At 50.7% G+C, this 18,714-nt stretch overlaps 1 protein-coding gene across 1 annotated transcript; it reads left to right on the top strand.

Moving 5' to 3' along the window:
* Positions 1-4,603: 4,603 nt before the first annotated feature.
* On the top strand, positions 4,604-9,903 carry LOC148050681 (ubiquitin carboxyl-terminal hydrolase 17-like protein 6). The gene is made up of 12 exons (XM_087741099.1): positions 4,604-4,619; positions 5,226-5,426; positions 5,874-5,984; positions 6,060-6,162; positions 6,310-6,414; positions 6,535-6,628; positions 7,092-7,174; positions 7,937-8,048; positions 8,440-8,580; positions 8,705-8,805; positions 9,266-9,728; positions 9,784-9,903. Exons 1-12 carry the CDS (start codon positions 4,604-4,606, stop codon positions 9,901-9,903), a joined length of 1,650 nt encoding a protein of 549 aa, XP_087597225.1.
* Positions 9,904-18,714: the final 8,811 nt, after the last annotated feature.

Here is an 18,714-nt window from a genome sequence, read left to right as displayed (position 1 = left end):
GTCAGTGGCAAGGGCATGAGACCGAGACTTCCACACCAGACGAGGTCCAGTGCTACGTCAGCGCCATGGAGAAAAGCCTCTGTGCAGCTGGGCAGCTAAGACACCCCTGGACGCCAAGACACCCCTGGAGTATCATAGAATTGTTTAGGCGGGAAAAGACCTTTAAGACCATCAAGTCCAACTGTTAACCTAGCACTGCCAAGTCCACCACCATCCAGGAGATGCCTGGGAGGAGTCCTGGGGAGCTACTGGGCATGGACTTTCCCCCAGCATACACATTGCTGTTCAGGTAGTTACCTTAGACTAGTCTGGGGCTGCTACCAGGGAATTCCCTGGTCTCCAGGAGAAATCAGGAATGCTCCTGGAGATGCTGCAGAGGAGTCCTGGGGAGCTGCAGGGCATGGACCTGCCTTCAGTATGAAGAAAGCTCTTCAAGTAACTAACTAGAGAGGACTTGGGGGATGCTACCTGAAACTTCATCTATATCCAGGGAACAGCAAAACACTCCCAAGCTGCCTGAGAGGAGTCCCAGCAAGGTACAAAGCACGGACATGCCTCCAGTATCGACAAAAGGCCTGTGCTAGCAACCTTGGAGGAGTCCAGGGCTGCTCACCAAGGAATTCATCCAGCTCCTGACAAGGCCAAAACATTCTGGAGCTGCCTGGGAGAGGTCCGGGGAACTACAGAGCATGACCTGCCTCCAACATACACAGTGCTCAGTAGCATAGCTACCTTTGAAGAGTCTCGGGCTCCTGCCGGAGAATTCATCCATCTCCAGAGGAGGCCAAAACACTTGTGCAGCTGCCTGGGAGGAGTCCCGGAGAGCTACCGGGCACGCACCTGAGTCCTACATGAAGAAAACTTTTCAGGTAACTACCGAGGAGGAGTCTGGGGCTGCTACCCAGAAAATTCAGCCATCTCCAGGGAAGGAAAAAACACTCCCAGGCTGCTTCGCAGGAGTCCCAGCAAGGTACAGAGCATGGACCTGCCTCCAACATTGAGAAAACACCTCAGATGGATTCCCTGGAGGAGTCTGGGGCTGATACCTGAGATTTCAGCTATATCCTGCGAAGGCCAAAAAACTCCAAAGCTGCCTGGGAGGACTCCCAGAAAGCTACAGGGCATGGACCATGCCCCAACAGTGAAAACACTCCCCGAGTGGATTCCTTGGAGGAGTCAGGGGCTGCTACCTGCAAAATTCAGCTCTCTCCAGGGAAGACCAACAAATTCTGCAGCTGCCTGGGACAAGTCCCAGGGAGCTACCGGGCTTGCACCTGCCTCCAACGTGGACAAAACGCTTCAGGTAGCTACCGTGCAGGAGTCTGGGGCCGCTGCCTGGGACTTCAGCTTTCCCCAGAGGAGGCCAAGACAATCCTGAACGTGCCTGGGAGAATTCCCACCCAGCTACTGAGCACAGCCCTTCCCCCAACATACACAATGCTCTTTGCATAGCTCCCTTCAAAGAGCCTGGGGCTGCTGCCAGGGAATTCACCTGTCTCCAGACAAAGCTAAACACTCTTGGATTTCCCTGGGAGGGGTCCCTGGGAAGCTACCAGGCATGGACCTGCATTCAAGTTTAAGAAAACTCTTCAACTAACAACCTTGCAGCATCTGGGTCTGCTACCTGCAAAATTCAGCTGTCCCCAGGAAGGCCAACACACTCCTAGAGATGACTGGGAGAATTCCCAGGGAGCTACCAGGCATGGACCTGCCCCCCACATGAACAAAACCTTTCAGGTAACCATACAGGCGTCATATGCGTCTTTTATCCAGGACTTCAGCTGGCTCCAGGGAAAGGCAAAACACTCCCATGCTGCCTTGGAGGACTCCCAGAGGTCTACCGAGCATGGACCTGCCTCCACCATACACAAAACACCTTGGGTAACTACCTTGGAAAAGTCTGGGATGGCTACCTGCTAAATTCAGCTGTCTCCAGGGGAGGCCAAAACATTCTGGAGATTCCTCCGAGGATTCCCGAAGAGCTATCGGGCATGGCCTGCCTCCAAGACAAAGAAAACTCTGCCACTACCTAACGGGGAAAGTTGTGCTGCAGCTACCTGGGACTTCAGCTGTCTAAAGAAAATGAAAACACTCCGTCAGATGTATGGGAAAAGTCCTGAAGTAAAAACAGGAATGGACCTGCCCCCAACATGCACCATGCTCTTTGGGTAGCTACCTTAGAAGATTCTGGGGCTGCTACCTGGGAATTCACTTGTCTCCAGAAGAAACCAAAGGACCCCGGGAAATCCCTGCGAGGAGTTCCAGAGTGCCTCCGACATACACCAAACTCTTCAGGTGTCTCCCCTGGTGCAGTCTGGGGCTGCTACCCAGGACTTCAGCTCCCTCCACAGCAGGACAAAACACTGGGGCAGATGCCTGGGAGGAGGCCTGGGGAGCTCCAGGGCATGGACCTGCTTCCCATTTCTATCAGCAATCAATGGCAGAGCATCAATCAATAGGATGGCAGCAGTCAGTAAAAGCAGCAAGCAATCATATAGCAACAACCAATCTTTTAGGAATAAGCAAGAGAACAGCAACAGCCAGGTTACTACAAAGTTGTCACTAGGCAGGGAACTTATCCTCGAAAGAGCAGCAGATATACCGATGATGGATTACTTATATGGAGATATAATACTGGTATAGAGTGAATTAGATTCCAGAAAGGGCCAAAGCATCATCCCAGAGGGGAGGACAAAGCGATCCCAGAGGGGCCCCAGCCATCCCAGAGGTGGGTGCATAAACCTAACCCACACCAAAAGTGAGCCCAAAGGGGGAAGAATAACGTAACAGACAGAGTGTCACTTCCGAGATGATCTGGAGGTGCCTGGATTCTCGGTCCCTAGCTGTGCTACAAAGCGGCCAGCTGCACGTTTCAGGGATGCTTCTGATCGCCAGGCTCACAGCTCCCGGGCTCGCAGGAACGTTCTGCTGCTCAGGCATTTCCCCTTCTAAGCAGTCCCCTTGATGGCTGCTCACACCTGCCCGCTCCTGCCCTATCAGCTCCTCAGGCACCAGTGACATCACAAGCACCTGCACAGCAGAAGCGTCCTTACTGCCAACACTCCGGCTTTTTCCCATCCATCTCTGTCTCCCATCTCCCCCTGCCCTCGCCTCTCCCCAACACCTCCCACTGCCTCTCTCTGGCTCTGTGTTTTTGTGGTAGATGTTATCTTGGAAGCGGTCCGATGCGCTTTTTGACATCATGGGCCCTGCCTCCCTTCTGCTGTTAAATGCTGTTCCTGCAAGACAAGTGGCCATCAGTCGGTGTCCCCTCTCTGCCATCTTACCTGCATCTGCCTGACCTGACAGCTGCTGGGAGCTGTCACCATCAGCCCCGGCTCTGCTTGAAGTCTCCTCCTGGCACAGGCGCAGCTCTGGCTGTGCTTGGTGCGTGCCATGCTTCTGGAGGGAGAACAGCAACACTCATAGTTACTCCTGGGCAACGTCCTGCTGCGAAGAGCTGATTTGAAGGCTGGTTTGCCACAGATCCTGAGGCTGGTTCAGGGCTGCTCCTTGTCCCCCAGCTCGGCCACAGGTCCCACGTCTGGCTCCTTCCAGCAGGATTTTGGAAAGACCCTTCCCAGCTGGCCGCACCAGGCCAAGGGTGCCCAGGCCGTGGCAGCTGTGTGGCCTCGAGGGGACACATCCCTGTGTGGCCCTGTGTCACAAAAGGGCAGTGATGCGGCACCCGTCCGGTGCTTGTGAGCTCACCTGGCCAGGCCTTGTGGTCCTGAAAAGCGGGCTAGCAAACGCCAGTTGGGCTGAGCTGGCCTTCGGGATAACTTGGCTCCTTCCTTTGCTGCTTGCTTGCCTACTTTTTCCCGACCATTTATCGTTTACTGCCCACTTCTCCTCAACTTCCAACCTCTTTCAAAGGTAATTATGATTTGACTGTCAGGACAGATCACAGAGTAGGTAAATAGGGGATAAAAGTATAGGCTGGTCTATACCTTCTGAGCCGTAGGCTGAGCTGTTACACCCTTATAGGCTGGCCAGCGCTATGGGTGGAGATCCTATTTGCTAACTCTTCTTTCTTTACCATATCCTAGCATAGGTTAAGTAGCGGGGTGGCAGTGTAGTCTGAGGCATTGAGCTCAGCCTAGAATGACAAGAAGCCCACCCTGAATGGTGCGGTAGGAAGGGAGAGAGAAAAGGAGCACGGCAAAGGCAGCCGTTAAAGTAGCGGCTGAAAGCCGGTCCCACCTGCGTACAAGGTGGGAAAGGGTGGGCAGGAGAGCCAGAGGGCTCTGCTGCTAACGCTAGCAGCAGGTAAGCAGCAGGTCCTCTTCAGAGAAGGTGACACGCAATGCAGCCTTTCAAAAGGGCCTTGGCAATTGCTGTCAACTGCAGTCCGGTGACAGGGACAGCAGGGCCATCAGCCTGCAGCTCTGCAGCAGTTACAAGTACCACTGAAAGACTTCTGAGGGTGGATGCTGTTCTGTGGGTTACATCTGGGGTTCTTGGAATAATTTTGTTCAGCTACAATTATTTCTTTGCAATCAGGTGACGAGATCGGCGCTGATCTTCTCTTTCTCGAGCGTGTCCTGACATCCTTTGTCATCCAAAGCTTTCCCCTCTGTTCCCGAGAGAAGCGATGGCCACAATGGGGAACAACTCCGGTGAGTAACGCCTTCACCAGCAGGCTTGGACTTTGTGAATCCCCAAAGGCAACAGACATGGCTGGTGCTCCATCCCTGAATGCTGATGTGCTGACAACCTGGAGGGAATTTGGGGCCTTTCCTGATAGCAGCCAGACTCACCCAGGTGTTTTCGATTAGACACTGGAAAACCGCATGTTGTCACTCCTCTGCCACTACGTACAAGACTTGGAAAGATGACATTGCTCCTAGAAAGATCTGACATCAGCAGGGTTACCTTCTGGGCTAGGGACTTGCTTCTTTTCATCAAGTTACAATCAGGAAAAGGGAAGACTTGACCTGATAAGCTGGCTCAAGAGTCTAGAGGGAAAGGAAGGCAACGCCAGGCACAGAAATCAGAGTGTGGGTTTGTCGGACTTTCAGCAAAGTAAGCAGGGGAGCAGACTCTTTTCCAAAACTGTTTCTTAACCAGGAAATGCCAATGGCAGTGTTAGGCTTCCCCCAATGTTTCTCTGTTGGAGGTTAGAGCCGGTTTACCTGGGTGCTCCTCTACAGAAGTCGACTTTCAAAATAGGCTCTCATACAACAGCATCGTCTCATCTCTTTTCAAATGTCATTTCCCTGCAGTCCTTGCCAAGGGAATGGCTCTGCCACAACGCATCCTCTTTCCCCTGGAGAAAATTTGCATGGACTGGAAGCAAAGACAGAGAGCTGGAGCAGGACTCCACAACCTGGGCAATACGTGCTACCTCAACTCCGTCCTGCAGTGCCTGACGTACACACCCCCTCTGGCCAACTACCTGCTCTCGCGTGAGCACAGCCGGTCATGTGAGTACTTTCATGAACATCTCCTTGTAAATCTCTTGGGCACTTCCCAAGGATTCCCAGCATCTGGAATCTGATTGAGGAGAAAAGCAGCCCTTCTTTGTCAGCCCCCTGAGTGGTGTTCTTTGAACGCTCAAGCCTAGAAGGCTCTTGTCCTCTCTAGGTACGTTCACCTTCAGAAGGGCACCACTTTCTAGCCCCAGGTCTCGGTCCCTGTTCCTGACAGTTCAACTCTCTTTGCTTATTGCACAGAAAACTGCTGTCACTTAAGCATCCCCCTGAAGAAAGTTTTCTATGCACTAAAATGGCCCGGGCTTGTTGGGACATTGGCACCTTGGGAGAAGGGGACTGGAGACTGTTATCTTCTAATTTCAAGATCTTCATTAAGTTTCCCACTGCTATGGATATTTTGCTAACCTGAGAAGCTTCCCTCCCTCCCTCCCTCTTCAGGTGGCCAGCAAGGCTTCTGCATGATGTGCATAATGGAAGCGCACGTTAACGGGGTCCTGCATGCTTCAGCCAGGGCCATCCAGCCTTGGGCTGTCCTCAGTGTCCTCACACGTAAGGCATTTCAGGTGCTTTTACATGCTTTCTTCCCTTCTTGCAGGAGACAGCTACTAACTTCTTCTTTCTTAGGAATAGGAGAACATTTGCGGCTTGGCATGCAGGAAGACGCCCACGAGTTCTTACGCTACACTGTCGATGCCATGCAGAGAGCTTGTCCGAGGGGAAGCAGCGAGTAAGCACAAGCAAATTACCTCTTCCATGCTCCTGAGCTCTTTGGACTCCTTGGTGTACTCCCATCAAGGAAACCCGATGCCCAGGGTTTTCAGACAAAGCAAAACTCTGGGAGGAGATAACTCTCTGCCTTACCATTTCTTTCCAGCTTGGACATCTCTTCTCAAGCAACTACCATCGTCCATCAAATATTTGGGGGCTTTCTAAGATCGAGAGGTACTTTTTACAAATATTACTGGCCTTCGATTGGTCTGTGGCTCTTTCTCTGTTCATGGTAGACAGCTTCTAGTACGCAGCAGTTGTGTCCAGTGTCTCCAAAGCAGTACGCGTTGGGCATTGAAATGGGCACAGTTAGCCTCCTTCCCCACCTGAGAAGCATTTCTCTTTGCCTTCCAGTAACGTGCTTGAGCTGCAAAGCCGTTTCCGACACCTACGAGGCATTCCTTGATATTGCTTTGGATATCCAGGTAAGATGTTTGGAAATTGTGGTGCAAAAGGTTTCAAGGCCCCTGCAGGGGGCCAAGGTTATCTCCAGTTAACTCCGTTGACTTAAAACTGTGGGCTGTTACCACGCCAGAGCTTGGTAGGGGATGGGAAGGGAATCGGGCTTCTGGGCTCCTTCTCTGGAAGCCCTCTAAATGGTCTGCCTGTGCTGGGTGCTGGGTGTCAGCTGGGCAAAGAGTAAGGATGGTATCTGCAGCCCTGATGACACTGTCATGCCACCCTGCTTTGGACTCCCTCAATAGGCGTCTGATTGCTGGACGGATGGGGTTGATTGCTTTTGCTACTTTTGCCCATGCGTACCACAGGCAACTCTGGTACCGCCCAGGGGTAGCTGCTTATTGGGATAACGCTGGTACCACACGGGCAGCTATTTCTTGGGATTTTGAGTTTCCAGGAGCTTAGTGCTCTCCTTTCTTTCTCATCCAGGCAGCCTCAACTGTCACTGCAGCTCTGGAAGACTTTGTCAAACCTGAGCAGCTGGACGGCGAAAATGGCTATAAATGTAGCAAGTAAGATTATTACTAATGACATCTTCCTAGCAGATACTGGGTTAGGGTATTGCATGTCTGGGAGCACCAGTTATGTTTTGACTTCATTGAGAAACCCAGTCATGAGACAGCTTGGGGTTTTTTTCTTTCTTTTTTTCCTTCCCCGTACAACTAATCCACCCGAATCATCTGGAACTTGGAAAAGAACACATTTATTTCTAAGATGGGTAAATTTTTCTCTTCTGCCTGAATATTTGGAAAGCTTTCATGAGAATTTTATTCCTGGCATCGTCTGCCCAGGAGGTGGTCAACCTTCCTAGCTAGGAAGCTGCCCACTGAACTACCCCTAGGGCCAGAAGGGAAAAGACAGGTCCCATATGCAGTGGGGAGCCAAAGCAAGGAGGAGCTCTGGGCAGGGATTTGGCAACAGCAGCTTCCTCAAGAAACCAAACAACCCTTTAATTGCCAAGGCTTTTTGGATGCTTGCGTCTCTGTGCAGGAGACCTCAGTCCTTGCAGCAGCAGCAGCAGCCCCTGCCGGCTCTCTGAACAGTGTCATGCCTAGGTCTGGTCTTGTAAAGACTGCAGACTGCTGCTCTCCAAAATGAGCCACCTGAGACCGAAGCTACCTTCGGTGAGAGCGTGTGGGCTTAAGGGGTCTGAAAAGCAAACCTGTGCGCACGATAGCTGGGCAAAACAAGCCTTAACTCAGCCCTATACAGGTGGGGGGCAGAGTGGGGAGAAGATGGGTTGCAACAGTTGGGTCTGTGCTTCTTCTTTCAAGGTGTGAACAGCTGGCCACTGCATCCAAGAGGCTTACAATTCATCGCTCCTCCAATGTCCTGACAGTCTGCTTGAAGAGATTTGATGCTTTCTCTGGCAGAAAGATTAGCAAGGTATGGACACAAGTGCACTGCAACTTTGTCTGCTTGGAAGGAGACCTTTCCTGAAGGAGAATCCTTTTTTGGAAGTTGTTCATATCTGCACACCACAGCTATCGAATGCAGCCGTCTAAGAAAAATCAAGGCAATAGCTATGCCTTGCTCTTTCCCTTGTGCTAAGAGGAAAGTGCCAATGTGAAGACAAGCCCTTTCCTGTGCTCGTCAAGAGCTGCTCTGGCCAACAACAGTTTTCTGCCACTGCAGTGATGAAATGGCAACACCTGGTTTGGATGAACTGAGAAGATCTGTTTCTATGCCTCTAGCCTGCGTTTGCTGGCCAGGTTTTCTCAGGCTGCTTCCTGAAGACTCTCAGGATAATTTGGGGGTCTTCTTGGTCTCTCTTTAGGTTGTGCAGTATCCGGAATCTCTGGACCTTGCCGCATACATGTCTCAAGCCCCTGGAGAACCACTCCTCTATTCCTTGTATGCCGTCCTGGTACATGAAGGGTCCAGCTGCCAGGCAGGACACTATTACTGCTTCGTGAAGGTAGGAGACAACTCTGTGATTTGCACTGGTGTATGGTGTCCGTGTCCCTCAGTGGTGTTCTGCCTGTGGTCTTGCTTTAAAACCCCTGCAGTTCATCTAAAGAGACCATTGCCTTTCTTTGCAGGCCAGCGATGGACACTGGTACAAGATGAATGATGCCTCTGTGGATCGTTGTGACATCAAGACGGTTCTCTGCCAGCGTGCATATTTACTCTTCTATGCCAGGTAATGACAAGTGTGCAACAGTGCTCAGAATACACTGCTTCTCCTCTTACTGATCTTGGTGGTGGTGGTGCTCTCCTCCGGTGGGTTTTGCTTTCTGGCCTAGGAGAGAATGCCTGTTTGTCCAGTTGAGTTCTGTCTCTTCTGCAGTTCGCCACCTCCTGCCTTCTCCCTCCTTGTCTGGCACTAAATGTTGCGCTTGTGTAACTTGCTAGCCGTCTGCTCTCTGAGACTGGCTAGCTGCAAAAAGAGGCCAAATGGAGGTCCAAGAGGGTTTAGGATGAGTTACTGCTCTGAGAGGGACAGACATGGCTGGAAGACCATGATCTCATTCCCAGCTTCTAGCATTGCTTCAGTCTTCTGCCTGTCATATCAAGTGCTGCCAGAAAGTGACAGGATGAGACTGAAGCCATGAGGAGGCTGCAAGAACAACCCTAGACTAAGATCACTGTTGTTTCTCCAGGCACCACGATTTGACTCCTGGAGCAGGCGCTGAATGCCAAGACACAAAGAGCATTTCCATGACAAAGCTGGATCAAGTGCTGAAGAGGGCATTTTCTGGAGGCACCCTGGCACTGAGAAATCAAGAAGGCGGAGAAAATCGGCCCAGGATCCAAGGGAAGAGACAAACACGGGACTCTGCAGGAACTCCCCATCAGCGCCGCGGCAGGAAGAGAGCACGCTCTGACACTGAGGAGGAGGAGGAGAAGCTGAACAGAAGCCAACCAGACTGCCCGCCTCCGAAGCGGAGGCGCATTGCCCTCACGGAAACGCAGAAGTGCGCTCGCTGTCAGCTGCCGCATGGCAGTGGGAACCTGTGCAGCTCTTCCCAATGGGAGAGGAACAGCCCTGATAACGGCAGAAGCTCAGGAGGGGAAAGTGTGCACGGCTCAAGCAGCCACAGAGCAGACTCGCATCCTGGTTCGGTAGGTGAGCGGCAGCTGGGCGAATCCTCACTTCAACAACGTCCTCTCCCACCAGTGCCAGTTCACCCAGAGTCTGCAGGCCCTTGCCAGGCAGACGAAAAACAACCATGCAGAAAGAGGAAACAGTCCTGTGAAGGGGAGGGTGAAAGTGCGCCCGAAAGAAAGCGGCAAATGACAGAAGCGATCATTCTGGTGATCCAGAAGTGGCAAAGAAGTGCAAGAAAGTGAAGAAGAAAAAGAAATCCACAGAGAACTCTGGAGCAACATTTGCAGCATCACCAGCAAATGTTCCTCATGCTTTGCCAGGTGTTTCAGGCGCGTGGCTTATGGAAAGAAGCGTTCAGGACTTGTGATGGAGCTTGCCACCACAACCTGCAATTTACCATCAAAGGCCGCAGATAAACATTATCAAAAGAATGCTAACCATCAAACTTGACATTTACGATTGAAGCAATAAAATTGCCATCATAACCAAAGCCAGTCCGAAGTGGTGCTTCTCATTTCTGTAGAGAGTTTGACCATGCAAGAAAGAACAGAAGGGTTCGGGGGTTTTTGGAAATGTTTTAACTCGAGACTTCCGTTAGGGAAGCACCCTTGTGATCCAGAAGGGTGGAAGCTTTCTACAGCTGCTGAGCATGTGAAATTAGCAGGTAGAGATCTCAGGGAAAAAAATGCCTGGGAACAGAGCATCTCCAGTGCTGCTCGATGAGGGGCTCAGGTCGCCTGCCTGTGATTCACGTTGTCTTCTCCCAAGTGCAGCATCCGGTGCAAGGGAGACAAGGAAACCAAGGCATTACAAGCATTGCCACTGACGGTCCCCATCAACAGGGTCATCTTGGCACACTTGGCCAGTGGACTTTGAGTAAAGAAGACAACACTTCCCCTTGAAGATGCTTCTGCAGTGTCCCACAACAGCTGCACTTCATACGCCTTCTGGCCCATTTCTCAGCCTGTCACAAGGCGTCCTAGATAGGAAATCGGTTTCTGAGGCAAAACCGAGGCAGAAACAGGTAGGCACTTCTCCTCACAGAAAGTATAAAACGCTCAGCTCCCAAGCCTACTGCGAGACTCGCTGCAAAAGGAGCAAAGGTGCTTCTCCATCGGCATCCTCTTTTATCTCCAGAAGCCAGCGCTTGGGACTACTGTGCCCTCTAGATATCGAATCCAGCTAGGGAGGCGTTGGGAATGGGGACGTGAGCAGGAACAGGGTCAAGGTGAGCAGCCAAGCGCAGGGATCTTTCTTGGCAGCAGTCCTGCTCTGGTGACCTGTGTAAATGTCAGTTCTTTGCCAGCCTAGGAGAGAGGCAAGGAGACTTCAGCAGAGAATTACCAAGGGAATTGGTTCTCTTTATTTAGCCATGCATATTGCACCTGCATAAAACAGTTCTCCATGCCTGCCCTAGCATCTTCTCAGGCACGTAGGGCATCAAAAACCATCTTCACAAATCACAGACAGACTCCTGCCCTATCAGCTACTCAGCCACCAGTAACATCACAAGCACCTGAAAAAGCAAGGGGCCAGTTCCTGCCACGAATGACATCACAGACACCTAAGCAGGCCATGTGTCTTTTCCTGTCTATCTGCTACTCAGTCGCAAGTGCTATCACCAGCATCCGCACAAGCAATTGAAAAACTCCTGCCCTATCAGTTCCTCAGCAGCAGGTGACACCACAAGTACCTGCAGCAGAAGCCAGCTTCCTGCTCCTTCCCCACCAGCTGCTCAGCCACCAGCGTCTTCACAAGGACCTGCACAGCAGGAGCATCCTCAGTTTCCACATGCCATCTTTTTCACCTCCATCTCTAGCTTGTCTCCTGTCTCTCTGGGCTCTTCTCAATGCCAGGCACTTCGCTCCGTCACTCCAGGACCTCCCAATGCCTTTTACTGTTATTCTCTTCTCCCTCTGCTTTGTGCTCTGGCTCTTTGATGCATTTTTTTCACCTCACAGGCCCTTGTGCCCTGGCTCCCTCCGGCTGTTAAACCCTGCTCCTGCAAAAGAAGTGACAATCAGTCCATGTCCCCTCTCTGCCATCTCACCTGCATCTGCCTGACCTGGACAGCCGCTGGGAGCTGTCACCATCAGCCCCGGCTCTGCTTGAAGTCTTCTCCTGGCACAGGTGCAGCTCTGGCTGTGCTTGGGGCGTGCCATGCTTCCGGAGGGAGAACAGCAACACTCACAGTTACTCCTGGGCAACGTCCTGCTGGGAAGAGCTGACTTGGAGGCAGCTCTCCCAGGCTGGCAGCAAGGCAGCTTGGCAGCAAGCCCCAGGGCTGGTCCAGGGGTGCTCCCTGTCCCCCAGCTCAACCACAGCTCCCACATCTGGCTCTCTTGTTACCAAAAGGGATTTGCTTGCATTTTCCTTTTCTTCCAGTTCGTGTGCACCTACTGCGAAAAAGCAAGCAGCAGAAGTGCGCTAGCTAAAATCCCTTTTTAACGCTAGCAATAAAGGTGCTCTCAGCTTGGAGCATGAGAAGGACGCCGTGTTACAACTCTTCAGTCCTTATATTCAGTCTTAAGACTGTTCATGTACTCATGTTTACAATTTACACAACCTATTGGCTTTGGCCACGATATCGTCTGTTACCGTTCACTTTTGAGTATTTGTACATGCGAACCCTCTGTGCAAGTGCGCTTAAGGCATATTTATTAGCTGAGCTTACACAATTTTGTTGCAACTTTACTTGTTTTCAGCCGGTTTGGTCTGGTTTCTTCTAGCAGCAAACCCACTTGCACAGGAGAGGTCAAGCTCGGCCAAGTTCTCTTGCGCACATCTTGGAAGCCATCTTCACATTGTAGCTTTTTCTTACGGAGCACTTTCCAGCAGGATTTTGGAAAGCCCTTTCCCAGCTGGGAGCTCCAGGTCAAGGGCACGGGGCAGAAACAGCCCCCTCCCCTGAGGGCCCCAGCCCCCAACTGGCCTCTGCCCCCAGACTACTAAACCTGCCAAACAGGCTCTCCCTCTAACGGAATTCTCTCCAGTTTGGAGAAAAGAAACTGTATGCTTCCAGATTCAGTCGTCTGACTAAGACTGTTAGAGGGTGACTGGGGCTTCAGCTCCAGAGCAAAAGAATTTCCAGTACAGAATCTCAGCCATTGCCTCCATGATCATCTTGTCAGTGACCCACAAGCACTGTGTTGTAAAAGCCAAAGGCTAATAAAAGGTATCCTCTCCTCCTCCCAAATCTGTGTTTATCTCCTACCCTCAGACTACCACAGTAATTATCATACTATTATTCTCTAATTACCACCGACCTGAAAACCCTCCAAAGCATGGATGAGAACCATCACTAACCCCGCACCCACCTCTTAGTCCTCTTGCAGCGAGGCCTCTGTGACCAAGCACTTCTGAATGGAGATCTCTGTCTGACAGGAGACGGTCGGCCTGACAAAACAATGAAAATCTTATGGTCTCTTGGCTCTAGTGAAAGCAAAGAATTTATGATGCTGATATAAACCAGTTCAAGAGAAAGCAGGATCGTGGAAGAGGAGGAAAATGTGATCGGTCTCACCCACTTTTAATCTCAGAGGAAGTTTCAAGGGTGCTTTTTTTGTAATCCCTACACAACACAAGTGAAGAAGCCCATACCTGCTTTTTAAGGAGAACTGAAAAACACAAGAGTAAGACTGTCAAGTCTCTGTAATTGCTCTTCTTTCCAGGATACAGGGCTCATTTTTTACACATCCCAGTGGAGAGCTTTAACTTAAAATCACTAAGTTCTGATACGGAAAAGCAAAGCGTCCTCCGTAAATCTTTGGAAAGAACAATCGACTGTTCATATGAAGTGTAAATGCCATGTTTCCACTCTCAAAGGTTATAACGCTTTTGGGTATCTTTGCCATCTTCATCTTCCGTGCCAAGACTTTCCTCCGATAAGACTATAACTACCGTACCTCAACATAACACTGAACTGTTCCAATACTCTTGCAGATTCTATGAAATCCAAAATGCCCTACGTGGATGCCTGCAGGGTTTGCTATTACCATCACGTTTAAGACACAGTCGATCCTACCAAACCTACAACCTGCAAAACCTGAAGACCACTTCATGCAAGACAAATTCCAGCATTTGCAATCAGCACAGAGGAGCATACGTATGTATCTTGTTCTGTCCTTGCCACAACTGCTGGCTGACCTGTCATCAGCCTCCGTGGCTGACAGCAGGCAAGACTCTCATCTGCCTTAGCTCGGGCGCAGCTCCTGGGAAAACAGCCATTTCAGAAGGGAAGGTCTTGTTATTTCGGGAAAGTGCTTCAAGGAAATGCTTTTAATACCCTGGAATGTTAAGACTAAGCATGGTAATCTCACTCCAACTGCTAGCTCTGCCACAGATTACAGGAGCAATAATGGGCAAGTCACCGGTTTGAACTCCCCCACTGAGAAAACACTGTCAAATGCACACAGTTTATGCTACCACCTTCGGTAGTTCTTTTCATGAAAGATGGTAAAAATGCAAAAAAACAGAGTATCATTATCTAGCAGGTTCTCATAATCATACCCCCTCACATTAATAGATGGACACCAGGAAAGGAGTGTACGTGCTCTGTTGACCTACCTACTCACTAAAACTAAATAAATTTTGTTCCTTCAAAAGCACGACCTTTCTTTTTTCTTTTTTTTGTTGTTGTTTGGTTTTTTTTTCGTTGTTTGGTTTTTTTTTTCACGAAAAGCCTGGCACTGCTTTCTGAATTCAAGATGAGTTACATGGAGTCTACAGACAGCTCATGACGGATATGAACTCCCCAGTCAAGGCCACAAGCAAGAAAAAAACCACAGACACACGTCAAAGAGAAAACTTGTGAGCACAGACTGGAAGTCAGTGATTTGGGACTTGTAAGAAGGCCAGAAGATAACACAAAGCCACAGCAGACAAAAAGCAGCAAAGCCAAACGCATTTCAGCCACACCAAATCTATCCCGCTTCAAGCTCTCCAACTCCTGTGTTAGATTTCAAAGGCCATGTCCACAAAAACCTGAGGAACTACGTACCTTCAGCGCCAACGAGGTTCCCCTCTCCAGGCCATCCGAGAGGGGCCTGAATCGCTCCACCCCGTCCGTTTCTGCTCTTCCAGCAAAAGTCTCCAGCACCTGCTCACAGCTGCAATGAGAGAGGATCAGCAGCCACCTCACAAGCCAGGACAGGGGTGCGCACGTGCAGACCAATTACAAAAGGAAGAGAAGAGCCAGAGGCAGAAGAGAGACTCCACAGAGAGGCCAGAACCAGTCAAAAGCTCAAGAGCAGCAAAGGGCAGGATTTCTATCACCATGTACACACCTTTGGGTTGAGGCAGGACACAGAGGCTACACAGAGCCTTCACTGCATCTATCATCAGGCAAGAGACTTTGATACCAACACCTCTTGCCAGGAGCAACGCCTCCCTCTTTTGTACCCAGAATCAATGTCCAAGACTAAGCCAGCTCTAAAGAAGACTGAGATGGGAATGCCTCCTGATTGACAGTGCTCTGAGGAACAACCATGAGAAAACACTTGTTCCAAAACCTTGTCCAAACACTTCTGTTACCCTTGTTTCTGACAGGGGACAGAGGAGTGACAAGAAAGGGAGTGATGCACCTCAAACCATGCTGCCAGCAAGAGAAAGGCTTGCAGGTAAGCTGAAGAAGCCACAAGGAACGTGTGGACTCGGGAGGAAATAGAGACTCCCCGAGCACCCTCAAACCCCTACTGCAAGCAAAGTATCACTGTCTAAAAGACCCGTTCTTCTCTTCCTGCCGTTTACATTTAACAATATGAGGTATTTAAATCCCATATGGAAAGGATTATCGTGCCCTTCTGCCTAGCAGAGGGCGAGCACTTCATTGTGCATTCCAAGAAATCCATCTTATATTCTGCTTCCAAGAAGCTGTGATTTGGGCCAGTTTAGGGCTTCGGGTAAAAAGACTAAAGTCAAGGAATTTCCCTAAAAGCTTTACCTTGAACTAGCACAGCTACAAGTCCTTAGATGTCACAGATGCCCAAATCACTCAAACCATTTTTTTTTAAACCACAGGCTACCTTTGATAATAATGATGGATGTATAACAATTCCTCTGTCAAGAGAAGAAGCTGGCACTTGTCCTTCTCCTGGTATTTCTCGAGTATTATGGGTATCTTGAATTAGAAAGGAAGTCCTACGCTTTTGTGAATGCCTTCTGCTTGTTTTGTGGGAAGAGATGTTGCTGCACTACGCCTGGCTGCCTCAACACTGGCTCTGCATTTCAGAAACCGAACCTGGAAAATCCTTAACTAATGATGCAAAAAAAAAGCATATACTTCTGGAAAAGTCAAAGTGAAATCACCTCACTACCTGTGATGATATCCAGCATGAGCAGCTACTGAAAGGACCCAAAAGCTGTGACCCATAACGTCAGAGCTGCATTTAAAGACAAGGTCCCAGACAAACCCCCACCTCTAGCCAATAACTGAAACCCCTCTCCAACTCCAAGTCCCTGGCAGGCAGGCCTTATTCTCCTTCATGAACTGGTAGTATTAGTCACCTCTGCTGGGAAGCAGCAAGCCCCCTGAACAAGATATACAGGGCATTTGGAAAATCGGCTCTGCCACACCTCCAGCACATGGCCCTGCAGGGGATCCTGGGACAAAGACATTAACCAGAGAGCTGCTTGCGTCGCCTTTTCTCATCCTTTAGGCACTAGGAGCCAGAAGCAGTCCCCAGATTGCTCCGCTGGACCTGGCCATTGATGCAGACGCTGGGGCCAGCGCTAGCTGTTTGCGTCAAGTTTAGGAAGGATGTGTTCAACGGCATTGCCAGCATGCTGGGACAGCTGGAACGTGCCAGAACTCCCCACTGCCCTTCTGCCATGTTACCTATATTCCTGTGAGTCAAGGGCACGCTCACAGCGTACCAATGACTCAACTGGGATGTATTTTTACTTAACAGGCAGTTAGGTCCCGCTACCCCAACCTCAGTAGGCCAGAGGCTTTATTTCACTTTTGGAACAAAGCTACCGCGTATTTACAGGACGTGCTGACACAGCAGTAACAGCTCAGAGTTTTGATAGACAGACAGCCTGTATGCCAGCACAGGAGGAGGAGGGCTCCAGATGATCCGCCTCTTCTCATAGGAACAACAGCCGATGTAATTCAGACTCCAAATGCTCGCCCGCGAGCACGGCCCAGGCAGCCGCGCCCCGCCTCTCTGCAGGAAGCTGGATCTACTGTTCTGCAGACTGGGCCTGTCTTAAGAGCTGTGGGCTGATCATTTCCTACTCTGGGTGCAATACAGCCAACGAAGGCAAGGCAGAGGACGCTCTTGGAGCAGCGCCCACTCACACACAGAACACTAAGAGCAGGATTCATCTACACAGAGGTTCTGTCTACAATATGGCTGTCAACACCAAGTCCCTTTGCCTCGGACTTCCTGGACAGTCCGTGCAGTCAGGGGGTTCAAGGCTGGCTTGACACGTCCTAGAGGAAAGGCTTTTAGTAGGTAATTCAGTCACGCCCTAAACCACGACAAACAAACTTCCGTAGACTACAGTGGGAGCCCAGACCCCTCATGCAGGTGCAGACACCTGCATTCACAGCTACGATGGTTTCTACCATGAACGTCAGCAAGGAAGCCCGTGCCTGACACTGTACTTGATAGAGAACAGCAGGAGACTGTGCTCCTAAGGGTACGTGTTCTCTCGCTGATGCTGAGCAGAAAGCCGACGCGTTATGCGCTCTCACAGGATGCAGGAGACAGATCACAACCCGCATGACAGCAATAACAAATGCCTACCTGGCATTCCTAAGAGGAGGGCATCGTCCCGGTGTCTGCAGAGGAAGGCAAACACTTGTGCCAGCAGGTATATTTAGACACTGGAGCACAGAGGAGTCCCACGGAAACCTGCAGGCTGAATTAGCAAGACAAAGGCAGTTACTGACTGTATCAGGGGAAGCCACATAATAGGTTATGCTCTTTTTCCAGCAAGACGTCCTGCAACTTTTGACTAGGTACTGCTCCAATCAGCTTTTGGGTTCTTGCTGGACGAAATGGGCAGCGTGGTAAGGACAGAATTGGAAGGACACCACTTGATTAAACTTTAAATGGATCAAATTTGTATTTTAATTGCTAGTAAAACAAGGACAAGAGCCTAGAAGACAGCATGCAAGGTCAGCAGAGGACCCAGCCGTTTGTTTGGTAAAATACAGCCCCGAGGGACTAACACTCAGGAACTCATCTGGACCTAACAGATGAATGACATTCTTTCTCAGCCAGCTCAGAAGAGAATCACATCCCTATCCTGAGAGGCTGAAAGAAGAAGATGTACTCTATGCCAACCTGCCAAGGCTGACAGAGGATTTACCAAAGCCATGGAGAATGGCACGTGGGGCTAAGAGCAGGAGCATCCTTCTCTGTCGAGAGCTTAAAGTTGCATGTCCGTGGCCACGCATACCAGGCGCCACAAGTGCCCTTGTCAGTGTTGGCCCAGAACAGCGCTATAACTCATAGACAGCAAGGACATGAAGCCTGTCAGAGGGGGCTGCTGTGGCTGACAGAGCCAGCGTGGACCGTGCTGCATCTGCGTTTCACTGCGCTTTGTGCAGGAAGGTTGACACTGCGTGGGTACGCTTGGCTTATTTGGCTTGCACATCACTGCTTGCCCGCCGCTGCTGTGACCAGATTGGCTCTTCAACACCCAAGCACATGCATACTGCCTGTAGGAGCTATCTCCTCTGGTGTCTGTTTTTTGGGAAGGAGCTGGCGGCAAATGGCTGCAAAGAGCAGGGTGGCAGTGAACTCCCCAAAGAGGCTGTGATGCCCCACTTGGGTCGTTCTTGCTAGCTGGTAGCAGGCAGTGCTCGGAGCCAGGCGCTGCTGCCTGCCACGGGGCCTGCACACCCTCATCCCGCAAGCAGAGCACTCAGCGGGGGGCTGTCGGGGGTGTCCGATCCCAGCTTCTGCCTCCCCTCCTGCTTGGAATCCCCCATGTTGCCCCCCTCCCCCGACAGGCCACCGTGCCCAGCACCCGGAACCAGCGACTCTG

Source organism: Nipponia nippon, unplaced genomic scaffold, assembly GCF_047370975.1.
Source record: "Nipponia nippon isolate SJK-2023a ecotype South Korea unplaced genomic scaffold, ASM4737097v1 scaffold_74, whole genome shotgun sequence".
NCBI lineage: Eukaryota > Metazoa > Chordata > Aves > Pelecaniformes > Threskiornithidae > Nipponia > Nipponia nippon.
This window is presented reverse-complemented; position numbering and strand designations above follow the sequence as displayed.